Source organism: Oncorhynchus gorbuscha, linkage group LG01, assembly GCF_021184085.1.
Source record: "Oncorhynchus gorbuscha isolate QuinsamMale2020 ecotype Even-year linkage group LG01, OgorEven_v1.0, whole genome shotgun sequence".
Taxonomy (NCBI): Eukaryota; Metazoa; Chordata; class Actinopteri; order Salmoniformes; family Salmonidae; genus Oncorhynchus; species Oncorhynchus gorbuscha.
The window spans coordinates 111,821,704-111,835,184 of NC_060173.1; the positions used below are offsets into that span (position 1 = coordinate 111,821,704).

At 44.9% G+C, this 13,481-nt stretch overlaps 1 protein-coding gene across 13 annotated transcripts in view; it reads left to right on the top strand.

Annotated features, from left to right (window-relative positions):
* The window catches only part of LOC123996368 (dedicator of cytokinesis protein 9-like), a 189,373-nt gene that overhangs the window by 154,344 nt on the left and 21,548 nt on the right, over positions 1–13,481 (top strand). For 7 of the 13 annotated variants that reach the window (XM_046302578.1, XM_046307948.1, XM_046306476.1 and 4 more), the window contains exons 26-39: positions 772–897; positions 1,003–1,074; positions 2,815–2,961; positions 3,051–3,134; positions 3,240–3,351; positions 5,185–5,363; positions 5,464–5,580; positions 5,821–5,935; positions 6,051–6,184; positions 9,925–10,039; positions 10,272–10,338; positions 10,479–10,526; positions 12,235–12,374; positions 13,305–13,420. In XM_046302578.1, the coding sequence (XP_046158534.1) occupies positions 772–897; positions 1,003–1,074; positions 2,815–2,961; positions 3,051–3,134; positions 3,240–3,351; positions 5,185–5,363; positions 5,464–5,580; positions 5,821–5,935; positions 6,051–6,184; positions 9,925–10,039; positions 10,272–10,338; positions 10,479–10,526; positions 12,235–12,374; positions 13,305–13,420 (1,572 nt within the window). Of the gene's footprint in view, positions 1–771; positions 898–1,002; positions 1,075–2,814; positions 2,962–3,050; positions 3,135–3,239; positions 3,352–5,184; positions 5,364–5,463; positions 5,581–5,820; positions 5,936–6,050; positions 6,185–9,924; positions 10,040–10,271; positions 10,339–10,478; positions 10,527–12,234; positions 12,375–12,751; positions 12,796–13,304; positions 13,421–13,481 lie in introns of all 13 variants that reach the window. The other 6 variants (XM_046309542.1, XM_046304090.1, XM_046305740.1 and 3 more) reach the window with 2 other exon arrangements.

Consider the following 13,481-nt stretch of genomic DNA (forward strand, 5'->3'; position numbering starts at 1 on the left):
GCTGAAAGTCTGTTGTTCATTTGTTTACAGATAAATAGCATTGTATTTGGTCAAACACCATTTTTTACAACAGTTTGCTAAGAGCTGGCAGCAAGCTTATAGGTCTGCTGTTAGAACCAGTAAAGGCCGCTTTACCACTCTTTGGTAGCGGGATAATTTGGCTTCCTTCCAGGCCTGATGACAAAGGCTTTCCTCTATGTTTAGATTGAAGATATGACAGATAGGAGTAGCTATAGAGTCAGCTACCATCCTCAGTAGCTTTCCATCTAAGTTGTCAATGCCAGGAGGTTTGTCATTATTGATCGATAACAATAATCTTTCCACCTCTCCCACACTAACTTTATAAAATTCTAACTTGCAATGCTTTTCTTTAATTATTTATTATTTATTTATCCATGAATACAATGGCTCACTGTTCGTTGTTGGCATTTCCTGCCTAAGTTTGCCCACTTTGCCAATTAAATAATCATTAAAATAATTGGTAACATCAAATGGTTTGTGATGAATAAGCCATCTGATTGGATGAAAGATGGAGTTGAATGTCTTTCTGCAGATGATTTCACTTAAAGTACTCCAAAGTTTTTTTCCAACATTCTTTAGATCATTGATCTTGGCTTCATAATACAGTTTATTCTTCTTTTTGTTGAGTTTAATTTCTCAATTTGCACTAAGTTAGCCAGGTAAGCATGGTACTGGTCCATTTGTCATAGGGCACAATTACCTGAGTAGTTGTAGAACATGATGTTGTTTTTTTCTCCCTCCCTGGTTCAGTATGTGTTTAAGACCGAGCCATACACATCCTCTACCAGGAGAACAGTTCACGAGGAGCTGGCCAAAGCCATGACTGCAATTCTAAAGCCTTCCACAGACTTCCTCACCAGCAATAAATTGCTAAAGGTAATGAACAGCACAGCAACAGGGTGAAGAAGGGTTTTCTGGACATTTACATCAAGTTTCATGTTTGCATTGATTTGTATTTGTTTCTGTATCTCTGTTTCATAGTACTCGTGGTATTTCTTCGAAGCCTTAGTGAAGTCCATGGCACAGTACTTGATTGAGAGCAGTAAAGTGAGGGTAAGTCTGTTGTGACACTTGACTAAGCCAAGTCTTCATTTTTTTAATGATATAAATGTCAGCTTAACATTTTGAGCTCCTAACATGCGCAGCAATGTGGGCTGCCACAGTCCTCACACAGAATAAAGCACAGCCATGTCTCATAACTAACCGTCACTTCAATGCTATCCACAGCAGTCTCCCCTAACCAACCATAGCCCTGAGTTTCCTCCCTGGCATGGCCATGTATAATCAGGAAGCTGCTGTAGGAACCATTACTCTCCCCCAGGAGTGTGCCACACTGAACAGAGGAAACAGGGAGTTTCCATTAAGTGTTGCTCCCTCTACTGTGGTTCTGTGGTGGCCCACTGGGATGGCCTCCCTCTAGGAATAGCTGTGGTGGAAACACAACCTGGGATGGCCTCTCTCAGGGAACAGCTGTGGTGGAAACACAACCTGGGATGGCCTCTCTCAGGGAACAGCTGTGGTGGAAACACAACCTGGAATGGCCTCTCTCTAGGAATAGCTGTGGTGGAAACACAACCTGGGATGGCCTCTCTCAGGGAACAGCTGTGGTGGGAACACAACCTGGGATGGCCTCTCTCAGGGAACAGCTGTGGTGGGAACACAACCTGGGATGGCCTCTCTCAGGGAACAGCTGTGGTGGGGTCAGAAACACAACCTGGGATGGCCTCTCTCTGGGACCAGCTGTGGTGGAAACACAACCTGGGATGGCCTCTCTCAGGGAACAGCTGTGGTGGAAACACAACCTGGGATGGCCTCTCTCAGGGAACAGCTGTGGTGGGGTCAGGAACACAACCTGGGATGGCCTCTCTCAGGGAACAGCTGTGGTGGGGTCAGAAACACAACCTGGAATGGCCTCTCTCTGGGAACAGCTGTGGTGGAAACACAACCTGGGATGGCCTCTCTCAGGGAACAGCTGTGGTGGAAACACAACCTGGGATGGCCTCTCTCAGGGAACAGCTGTGGTGGGGTCAGAAACACAACCTGGGATGGCCTCTCTCAGGGAACAGCTGTGGTGGAAACACAACCTGGGATGGCCTCTCTCAGGGAACAGCTGTGGTGGAAACACAACCTGGAATGGCCTCTCTCTAGGAATAGCTGTGGTGGAAACACAACCTGGGATGGCCTCTCTCAGGGAACAGCTGTGGTGGAAACACAACCTGGGATGGCCTCTCTCAGGGAACAGCTGTGGTGGGGTCAGAAACACAACCTGGAATGGCCTCTCTCTGGGAACAGCTGTGGTGGGGTCAGAAACACAACCTGGGATGGCCTCTCTCTGGGAACAGCTGTGGTGGGAACACAACCTGGGATGGCCTCTCTCAGGGAACAGCTGTGGTGGAAACACAACCTGGGATGGCCTCTCTCTAGGAATAGCTGTGGTGGAAACACAACCTGGAATGGCCTCTCTCAGGGAACAGCTGTGGTGGGGTCAGAAACACAACCTGGGATGGCCTCTCTCAGGGAACAGCTGTGGTGGAAACACAACCTGGGATGGCCTCTCTCTGGGAACAGCTGTGGTGGAAACACAACCTGGGATGGCCTCTCTCTGGGAACAGCTGTGGTGGGGTCAGAAACACAACAGCAATGTGTTGTTGGAAGTGTGTAGCTCCTCGAGGACCAAATTGAAGTGTTGCATAGTACTTTCATATGTTATCCTCTGGGCACTTCTGGAATCCTAACGCAAAAGCAATCTCACAGTAACAGCGCTGACAGTAACAACTTGTCTCTATTTCTCAGGTGTCCAGGAACCAGCGTTTCTCGGCCGGTTTCCACCACACGGTGGAGACCCTGGTCAACATGATGATGCCCCACATCACCCAGAAGTACAAGGACAACTTGGACGCAGCCCGCAACGCCAACCACAGCCTGGCTGTCTTCATCAAGGTCAGCTGGCGCCATCTGATTGGCTAGACGGGCACACATGGTCATCCTTGTACTCTACTGAAATAATCATTTTCTTCCTGTGTCCACAGCGCTGTTTGACCCTCATGGACAGAGGCTTTGTCTTCAAGCAGATCAACCACTACATCCACTGCTTTGTGCCTGGAGACCCCAGGGTAGTTCTCATGATGATATGATTATGTTGAGTTATTACAATACCATCCATATTTCCACCACTATACCTTAGGAGTAACACTTAGGTACATGTGTCTTGTTTTCAGACTCTGTTTGAGTTCAAGTTTGAGTTCCTGCGTGTCATATGCAACCACGAGCACTACATCCCCTTGAATCTGCCCATGCCTTTTGGAAATGGGAGGATACAGAGATTTCAAGGTGAGCAAAATACAATATACAGTATGAAGGTATACCAGGGCTGTATGGGATACTTCTATTGTACTAACCTGAAACCACAATGCTTTTATACAGTAATATGATGTTGGGAAAGCTGTCTGCCAAAGTTTAAGGATCCTGTCCATTTTGTGTTCAATCAATCAAATGTATTTATAAAGCCCCTTTTGCATCAGCCGATGTCACAGAGTGCTGTTCAGAAACCCAGCCTAAAACCCCAAACAGCAAGCAATGCAGATGTAGAAGCACAATGTCTAGGAATAACACCCCAGAAAGGCAGGAACCTAGGAAGAAGCCTAGAGAGGAACCAGGCTATGTGGGGTGGCCAGTCCTCTTCTGGCTGTGCCGGGTGGAGATTATAACAGAACATGGCCAAGATGTTCAAATGTTCATAGATGACCAGCAGGGTCAGATAACAATAATCACAGTGGTTGTAGTGTTCAGAGTGTTTTAAATGGCTTTTCCATCTCATCCAACTGAAGCACACTACCTACCGTGCATTCAGAAAGTATTCAGTCCCAGGTTGTCATTATGGGGTATTGTGTGTAGATTACTGAGGAAATGTTTCATTTGATGCATTTCAGAATAAGACTGTAACAAAATGTGGAAAAGGTCAAGGGGTGTGAATTCTTTCCTATTGCACTATATGCTGTCAAAGTTCTGAAAGACCATGACCTATACTGTCCTGATAGACCTATACTGTCCTGATAGACCCTTACCTATACTGTCCTGATAGACCTATACTGTCCTGATAGACCTAGACCTATACTGTCCTGATAGACCCTTACCTATACTGTCCTGATAGACCCTTACCTATACTGTCCTGATAGACCCTTACCTATACTGTCCTGATAGACCTATACTGTCCTGATAGACCCTTACCTATACTGTCCTGATAGACCTATACTGTCCTGATAGACCTATACTGTCCTGATAGACCCTTACCTATACTGTCCTGATAGACCTATACTGTCCTGATAGACCTATACTGTCCTGATAGACCTATACTGTCCTGATAGACCTATACTGTCCTGATAGACCTATACTGTCCTGATAGACCCTTACCTATACTGTCCTCATAGACCTATACTGTCCTGATAGACCTATACTGTCCTGATAGACCCTTACCTATACTGTCCTGATAGACCTATACTGTCCTGATAGACCTATACTGTCCTGATAGACCTATACTGTCCTGATAGACCCTTAACTATACTGTCCTGATAGGCCTATACTGTCCTGATAGACCTATACTGTCCTGATAGACCCTTACCTATACTGTCCTGATAGACCTATACTGTCCTGATAGACCCTTACCTATACTGTCCTGATAGACCCTTACCTATACTGTCCTGATAGACCTATACTGTCCTGATAGACCTATACTGTCCTGATAGACCTATACTGTCCTGATAGACCCCTACCTATCGGGTAGGGAGTGAGGGAGGGAGAGGGTGAGGGAGAGGGAGAATTGTTTGGACCTCAAATAGTTCTCATTTCTTTGGAATGTGTGACTATAGCAGTAGGTTTGTCTCTGAGGCGTTGGAACCAGTCTATTTACGGTCAAACGTCGGCTCTGGCAAACGTCAGTTCAGTGCTTCAGTTCAAACATCAGTTCAGTGCTTCAGTTCAAACGTCAACTCAGTGCTTCAGTTCAAACATCAGTTCAGTGCTTCAGTTCAGTGCTTCAGTTCAAACATCAGCTCAGTGCTTCAGTTCAAACATCAGCTCAGTGCTGTGGTTGTGTTGTTGTTTACATCATAGCAGATTGTTCAGATCGTCTTTCTAATGTCCGTCTCCTGTTTGTCCTCCGCCCAGACCTCCAGTTGGACTACTCGCTGACAGACGACTTCTGTAAGAACCACTTCCTGGTTGGGCTGTTGCTGCGGGAGGTAGGCGGGGCCTTGCAGGAGTTCCGGGAGATCCGTCAGGTATCCATCCACGTGCTCAAGAACCTGATGGTCAAGCACACCTTTGACGAGCGCTACACTTCCAAGGTAGGCAGCCCAGTCATCCCTGTCTCTTTCCTCTCTAATCATTTAGAAATTCCTCGTAAGGGTAAAAGAAGTTGATTTAATCAGATGATCTCTATTTCAGAGCCAGCAGGCTAGGTTGGCCACCCTTTACCTGCCCCTGTTTGGTCTGCTCCAGGAGAACGTCCATAGGCTCAACGTGAAGGAAGTTTCCCCATTCACCATCAACTACTCCAACAATGTAAGGCTGCTATCTCGTGGCTGGCTACGACCACAACTCAAATCAACAACGTAAGGCTGCTAACTAGTGGCTGGCTACGACCACAACTCAAATCAACAGCGTAAGGCTGCTAACTAGTAGCTGGCTACGACCACAACTCAAATCAACAGCGTAAGGCTGCTAACTAGTGGCTGGCTACAACCACAACTCAAATCAATCCCTAACTGTAAAGACTTGACTAATGGTTCATTTTCCTTTCAGAATGGAAGAGATGATCCACTCTTGGGCAACACCGTGATGTTTACGCCTCCGAGGTCCAGTACTTTTTTCGACAACAGTTTGCACAAGGATTTGTTTGGAGTCATCTCTGGCACCGGTGAGATTCAGTGTCCTTTTGGCACCGATGTGAGATTTAACTCATGTTGTCCAGTGGTGATTGAGGGACACAAGGGTCATATATTTAACCATGCTGACGTTTCTATGTTCTTCAGCCTCCCCTCATGCATCCTCTACCCCCAACGTTAACTCTGTCCTCCACACTGACTCCCGGGGCTCCCTAATCAGCACTGACTCTGGAAACAGCCTTCATGAGAAGAGCAACGATAAGAACAACTCTCTGGACAAGGTACCGTGGACTCATGCTACAGCCACTGTCATGGACCATTACTTAAACATGATCATGTTTACTTATCATTGGTAAAATCACTGCAGGCTGAGATCTGCTTGACATCAGTTACTGAGGGTCGAGCCAATGCCTGAGGACTGTAGCACATGGCTACTGCAGTGATGTTAGTCTGTTAGTGGTAGTCTGTTTTTCTGTTAGTATTAGTCTGTTAGTGGTAGTCTGTTAGTGGTAGTCTGTTAGTGGTAGTCTGCTAGTGTTAGTCTGTTAGTGTTAGTCTGTTAGTCTGTTAGTATTAGTCTGTTAGTCTGTTTTTCTGTTAGTATTAGTCTGTTAGTGTTAGTCTGTTAGCCTAGTTAGGCTAGAAATATATTTGGGTGGGGTCAATACGAGTTTCAGCAGCTATTTAGTTGGTCAGATTTAGGCCACAGATTTATTTGAGGATTTTCCATGCATCGGTTTCAGTATTTTCACAGACAGACACATGAGAGGTACACCTGTTATACCAGTGACAGTAATGAGGTTAGTACCTGTTAACTTGTCATTGTACTATTGACTTCTCCATCCACCAACCCACTACTGCTGCTGGCAGAAGGAGAATTTCAGGTGGAGACACTCTGCCAATATGCTACGCTTATTTTCCGAACCCGAGGACTCCATTCGCTCCAAACGCGCCACCATGGACTTTATGGCTCACTGTCCCCGGTATCTCAGAGAATCATGACCCCCACCACTCCACTCCAAGTACAGAATTAGAATAAACATCCCTCACCCTTACCTTCTCCCCTTCCTCCCAAAAGTGTCCTGTGTGTGTGAGTGTGTGTTTTAGTCATTGCCGAGGTCCTTTCTTTGCCAGGAGGATGATACACAGTTTAATCTCTGGTGCCATGAAGCACAGCTACTGCTTTCTGGTTTTCTGTAGGAGTGACACTGAAGCATGCAACCTGGCTGGAGTCTCTTCATTTCTGATCTCCCTCATGTGCGCCGTGTGACTCTTTTAGCTGTAAGAGTTATAGAGGATTGTTCTCAGAACTCTAGAACTTAGGGCTGGCACGGTTACCGTTTACGGATTCTCAACAACACAATGAAACGTTGTTGCTCCTTGCTGAAACAAGACAGGCGTTGTTTGAGAACAAGTTTTCGTGGTAGCCTAGGCAACACCCTTCCTCCTCCATGCAGAAAGCACACATAGACATATGCCGTCAGGAGCTGAGGAAAAGGAGAACATTTGATTGGTTATAACGGTGACCACGGTGACCGTCACAAGCCCTGTACAGTATGTACTGAGGAGGTCCTCTTTCTTTGTGTTATGTTTCTGTCTGTTCTTTTCACCGTTTTCTTCATGAATGATAGTCTGAGGAGACAGTTAGTCAGAAAGGGAAAGAAAGACAATGTAATATCTGCTTCATTTTTAAGCCACGATTGACATCCATCTACGATATAGACTCTCTTTCATAAATCATTTGTGAAAATGATCACCTATTGTGTTAAGTTTTCAGACTGGGTGTACTGAACATTACGGACACATGCTCTTTTCATGGCATAGACTGACCAGGTGGATCCAGGGGAAAGCATTGATCTCTAATTGATGTCACTTATTACATCCTCTTCAATCAGTATAGATGAAGGTGAGGAGGCAGGTTACAGGAGGATTTATAAGCCTTAAGAAAATTGTAGACATGGAATGTGTATGTGTGCCATTCAGAGGATGAATGGGCAAGACAAAATATTTAAGTGCATTTGAATGGGGTTTGGTAGTAGGTGCCAGGCGCATGACTTTATGTCAAGAACTGCAACGCTGCTGGGGTTTTCATGCTCAAAAGGTTCCTGTCTGTATCAAAAATGGTCCACCACCCAAAGGACATTCAACTAACTTGACACAATAGTCGGAAGCAGTGGAGTCAACATGGGCCAGTGTCCCCGTGGAAATATTTCGACACCTTGTAGAGTCCATGCGCCAACGAATGAAGGCTGTTCTGAGGGCAAAAGGGTGGAGGTATAACTCAATATTAGGAAGGTGTTCCTAATGTTTGGTATAATCAGTGAATATGGCAGCTAAGTTTAGCCGCTAACTATCTCTGTCAACAAGATATGGCTTCAGTCTGTTAGCTCTGGTCTACACTAACTCACCGCTGGTAAAGGAAGACGCTGTATTTTCCCACGCTACGGTAGATCTGCTACTCCACTGCTTCCTGCTCTCTGTCCCGGCTTGGAGAGTGCTTTGTTTTTTTTTGTTTTTTTTACATTTATTTTATTTTTTACCCCGTTTTCTCACCAATTTCGTGGTATCCAATTGTTTAGTAGCTACTATCTTGTCTCATCGCTACAGCTCCCGTACGGGCTCGGGAGAGACAAAGGTTGAAGGTCATGCATCCTCCGATACACAACCCAACCAAGCCCCAGGAGAGTGCTTTGTTGATTCCTGCTTCCTGCTCTCTGTCCCGGCTTGGAGAGTGCTTTGTTGATTCCTGCTTCCTGCTCTCTGTCTCGGCTTGGAGAGTGCTTTGTTGATTCCTGCTTCCTGCTCTCTGTCCCGGCTTGGAGAGTGCTTTGTTGATTCCTGCTTCCTGCTCTCTGTCCCGGCTTGGAGAGTGCTTTGTTGATTCCTGCTTCATGCTCTCTGTCCCGGCTTGGAGAGTGCTTTGTTGATTCCTGCTTCATGCTCTCTGTCCCGGCTTGGAGAGTGCTTTGTTGATTCCTGCTTCATGCTCTCTGTCCCAGCTTGGAGAGTGCTTTGTTGATTCCTGCTTCCTGCTCTCTGTCCCGGCTTGGAGAGTGCTTTGTTGATTCCTGCTTCCTGCTCTCTGTCCCAGCTTGGAGAGTGCTTTGTTGATACCCGCTTCCTGCTCTCTGTCCCAGCTTGGAGAGTGCTTTGTTGATACCCGCTTCATGCTCTCTGTCCCGGCTTGGAGAGTGCTTTGTTGATTCCTGATTCCTGCTCTCTGTCCCAGCTTGGATAGTGATTAAGCCCTGCACGTACAACTGATCTGACAATCTCCCCCGCATCTAGAGCCCAGAAGGGCCTGAGTGACTGACTCCATTAGTCAGTTAGGCACCATGAGTACCCTGTGCTTGCTGCCAGCCATTACAGTAGGCTTACCTACTTCTGAGTGCATCATATGAATGTAAATGTATAGGAGATAGATGCCAGCCATTACACATTACTTTAGTATTACATCATCAGAAATAGATGTACTGAAGGTACTTCAGTATTACATCATCAGAAATAGATGTACTGAAGGTACTTCAGTATTACATCATCAGAAATAGATGTACTGAAGGTACTTTAGTATTACATCATCAGAAATAGATGTACTGAAGGTAGTATTTAGATGTATTACATCATCAGAAATAAATAGAGATGTACTGAAGTGGGTTCCCCTGGTACTTTATGCACACATGACTGTAAGTCGCTTTGGATAAAAGCGTCTTCTAAATGGCATATATTATTATTATAAATAGATGTACTGAAGGTACTTGAGTCTATCATTGAACTGATCATGTAATACTAACGTTTAAGGTACAGAAATCAGCATTCAAATTTCTTTAGTATCTTATTTTTTCCTACCCTGTTTGCCTTATAAAACATGTACAGATGACCATACATTAAGAACAACAACATGATACATTTGAACAACAAGCACAAATCTCCCAATAGCATTACTGTTCTGAATAGAGCAGTACCACAGGTTGTCAGTAGCGAGTGTTGTAGTGTAATTTAGCTGATCTCTGACCTCCCTCAGAGCCAGCCAGCGGCAGCTCTGAGCGGCAGCCTGCTGCGTTGTGACAAGCTGGACCAGGCTGAGATCAAGAGCCTGCTCATGTGCTTCCTCCACGTCCTCAAGAGCATGTCTGAGGGTAAGACTTCACCGCTCTCTACTCAAGCATTTGATTTTGAATTTGATTCTTTTGGGGGAGGGATATCCTTAGTGAACTGTGTATTCCTACAGCCAGTAGTTTTCCTCAGGACTGTGTCCTAAATGACACCCTATTCCCTATTTCGTGCACTACTTTTGTTTAACAAGGGTACTTTAGGATACAGGGGACCATGTAGGACACGCTTATAACCCTTCGCCTCTCCTTCGTTCAGATGCTCTGTTTACCTACTGGAACAAGGCCTCGTCTACTGAGCTCATGGACTTCTTCACTCTCGTAGAGTAAGCATCGGACTGTCAGCTTAACCTTGTCATTGTCCCCATGCTACTTTATACCATTTTACTGTATAGATTGAGTATGTTTAAGCATCTTTTTATTAGCCGCAATGAGTAACAATGAGTCTAATGCTTTTTGTCTCCAGAGTGTGTCTCCATCAATTCAGATATATAGGAAAGAGATGCATCGCAAGGTAATGTTGTTGTCCGAAAGGTTAAATTGAAGCTTTTATGTAAAAACCTGTAGATGAGACTAAATGACTTCATTAATACACCATTTGTTGATAGTTATCGTGTTGAAAATGTTGCTGTTTTAATGTCAGTGTGAATATTGTCCAAGCCATTTTAACGTGATTGTACACCACAAGCTGTTCCATATCTACTGAAGATGCCATGAATGTTTTCTAGTAGCATCTGAGATCGTTTGAATGACACAACCATTGCTTGATGTCGTTAGTGATAGGTCTAAAATATTACCCGTGTGTGGCTTGGTTTGTTGAGTTGTATTACCGTTGTATGTAAAGTAAAGCCCTCAAACACGACAGAATATATACCACACACCACCCAGTACGCTCATATTTACCTTTGGACTGGACTCTGGCACACACTTTCTCTGTGAGAGCTCTGTCCTGATGGCTCTCCTATCTCTCTGACCATCACCACTGTCTGTTTATCTGTTTACTTTAATGCTGGCAAGTTTAATATAGTAAATTAAACAAACATGGCTCCTGCCCCCTCCTGCTTGGGTAAGACTACAAATGGAATTAACTCTCCTATACTAAAAGCATGTTTTCTTCTCTCTTTTCTGATTGGTCGTTTTATAACGCCACACCACTTTGATTGGCCATGTAATTGCACCACACAACTATAACCTGCCGTGAGCTTCACCGTCTACTGTGTCTCTTTCATAGTCACGTGCATGAGTTGTCTTCTGCTGCTACTAACTGCTATTAGTGCTGCTCTAGTAATGTCTGCTTCTCTGGATCACCTCACAAGCGGACTTATCAACACTGAATCAAGATTGTTTAGATGATCAGAAATACACTGAATGCACAAAACATTAAGAACACTTGCTCTTTCCATGACATCGACTGTTCAGGTGAAAGCTATGATCCCTTGTTAAATCTACTTCCTATCAGTGTTGATGAAGTGGAGGAGACAGGTTAAAGGAGGATTTTTAAGCCTTGTGGCAATTGAGACAGGGATTGTGTATGTGTGCCATTCAGAGGGTGAATTGGCAAGACAAAAGATTTAACTGTCTTTGAACAGGGTATGGTAGTAGGAGCCAGGCGCACCGGTTTGTGTCAAGAACGGCAATGCTGCTTGGTTTTTCACACTCAACAGTTTCCTGTGTGTATCAAGAATGTTCCACCACCTAAAGGACATCCAGACAACTTGACAACTGTGGGAAGCATTGGAGTCAACAATGGGCCAGCATCCCTGTGGAACACTTTGGACACCTTGTAGAGTCCATGCCCTGACGAATTGAGACAGTTTTGAGGACAAAAGGGGGTGCATCTCAATATTAGGAAGGTGTTCCTAATGTTTTGTACACCCAGTGTAGAAAGAATGGTCGTGTGTCAAATTAGCCTCAAAATGCTCCTAACATACCTAAAGCAGACATTCCTATGGACTTTATTTTCTCTTTGGCCCTATTTCTAGCCTGGGAGACAGTTTATGATTCAGACAACCTTAAACAGGAACTGATCTGGCTACCAGGCTATACAGTATTTCCTTCTATTTTATGATCAATAGAATAGTTAGGTATGTGTAAATATCCATTCTAACCTGCTAGACTAACCCTGGCCCTGGTATGTGTGATATCCATTCTAACCTGCTTGACTAACCCTGGTCCTGCGGGTAGTGGGCCAGTTGTCTAACAGTTTCCTGTTTCCTCATCAGGAGCCAGGAAGGGGTGGGACCCATAGCAGCACATGAGCGGAAGTCTCAGACTTTGCCTGTGTCCCGTAACAGGGCGGGAATGATGCATGCCCGCTTACAGCAACTCAACAGCCTGGATAACTCATACACTTTTAACCACAGTAAGTGTCCCCAATCATCCGCCTCTTAACCATAGGCCCCTCCCTCTGTAGTCAGTCACCTCATCATCACCATCATCATCATCATGTGTGCCACACCCACGTCCAAAGTCAGCCGTTCCTGAGCCATTTCTCCATGGATGTGGTGGTTTTGAGTGAACAAACGTGAAGGGTTTTATCCTAGAAGGTATATGACCCCTCGGGGGTCAACACATATCCAGTCGCCACGGGATATGTGTTGAAGGGATGGTTTTAATCAGGACCAAGATTCACTGCTGTAACCGTTGTATTGACTTCACCAAAAGCAAAAGAGATTCAGCTCTATAGCAAGTATCTTACTTGATTCCCTTTTAATGAAGTGAATTTCTTTGTGTTTTCAGTGTAAGAAAGATTTCAAGTGTTCTTGGAATATCTGTAGACCATGGTAAGAATGTATCAGGTCAACGACAGACAGCTTACAGACTATTAGCTCTGTTCATCTGGTTGAATTAAGAGCATGCCATTTTAGCTGAGAATGAGCCCTTTTAAACCCTCTGTTCCCTCTGAACTGTTCATTTCTGTTCCCTTCATCATTGTATTCAAACCTCTGAAGTTAAATGTGTTTGTTTTCAACTCAACTGAATATTATTTCCTCCTATTAAGCAGTTTATTTTTGCCTTGATACTAATAATAGCTATTCTTTCAGACTGTATTGTAATGATTACTCACAAGAGGGCATCTATGCAGCCCTGACTCAGAGTCATCCCAAATGGCACCCTATTCCCTATATGGTGCACTACTTTTGAACAAAGCCCTATGCGCCCTGGTAAAAAAAAGAAGTAGTGCACTAAATAGAGATTAGGGTGCCGTTTGAGATGCAACCAGAGCAGTACAGGAGTGTATTGTAGGGGTGATGTGAGAGAGCTCCAGCAGTGTGGTGTGTGTCCTCTGCAGCCTATAGCCACTCTGATGCTGACGTGCTGAACCAATCGGTTCTGGAGGCTAACATCGCCACCGAGGTCTGCCTCACCGTGCTGGACACTCTCAGCATCTTCATCATGGGATTCAAGGTACACTCCTAACTGCTATAATAAGTGATCCTCAACATGTAAAACGCACCACCTTCCTTGT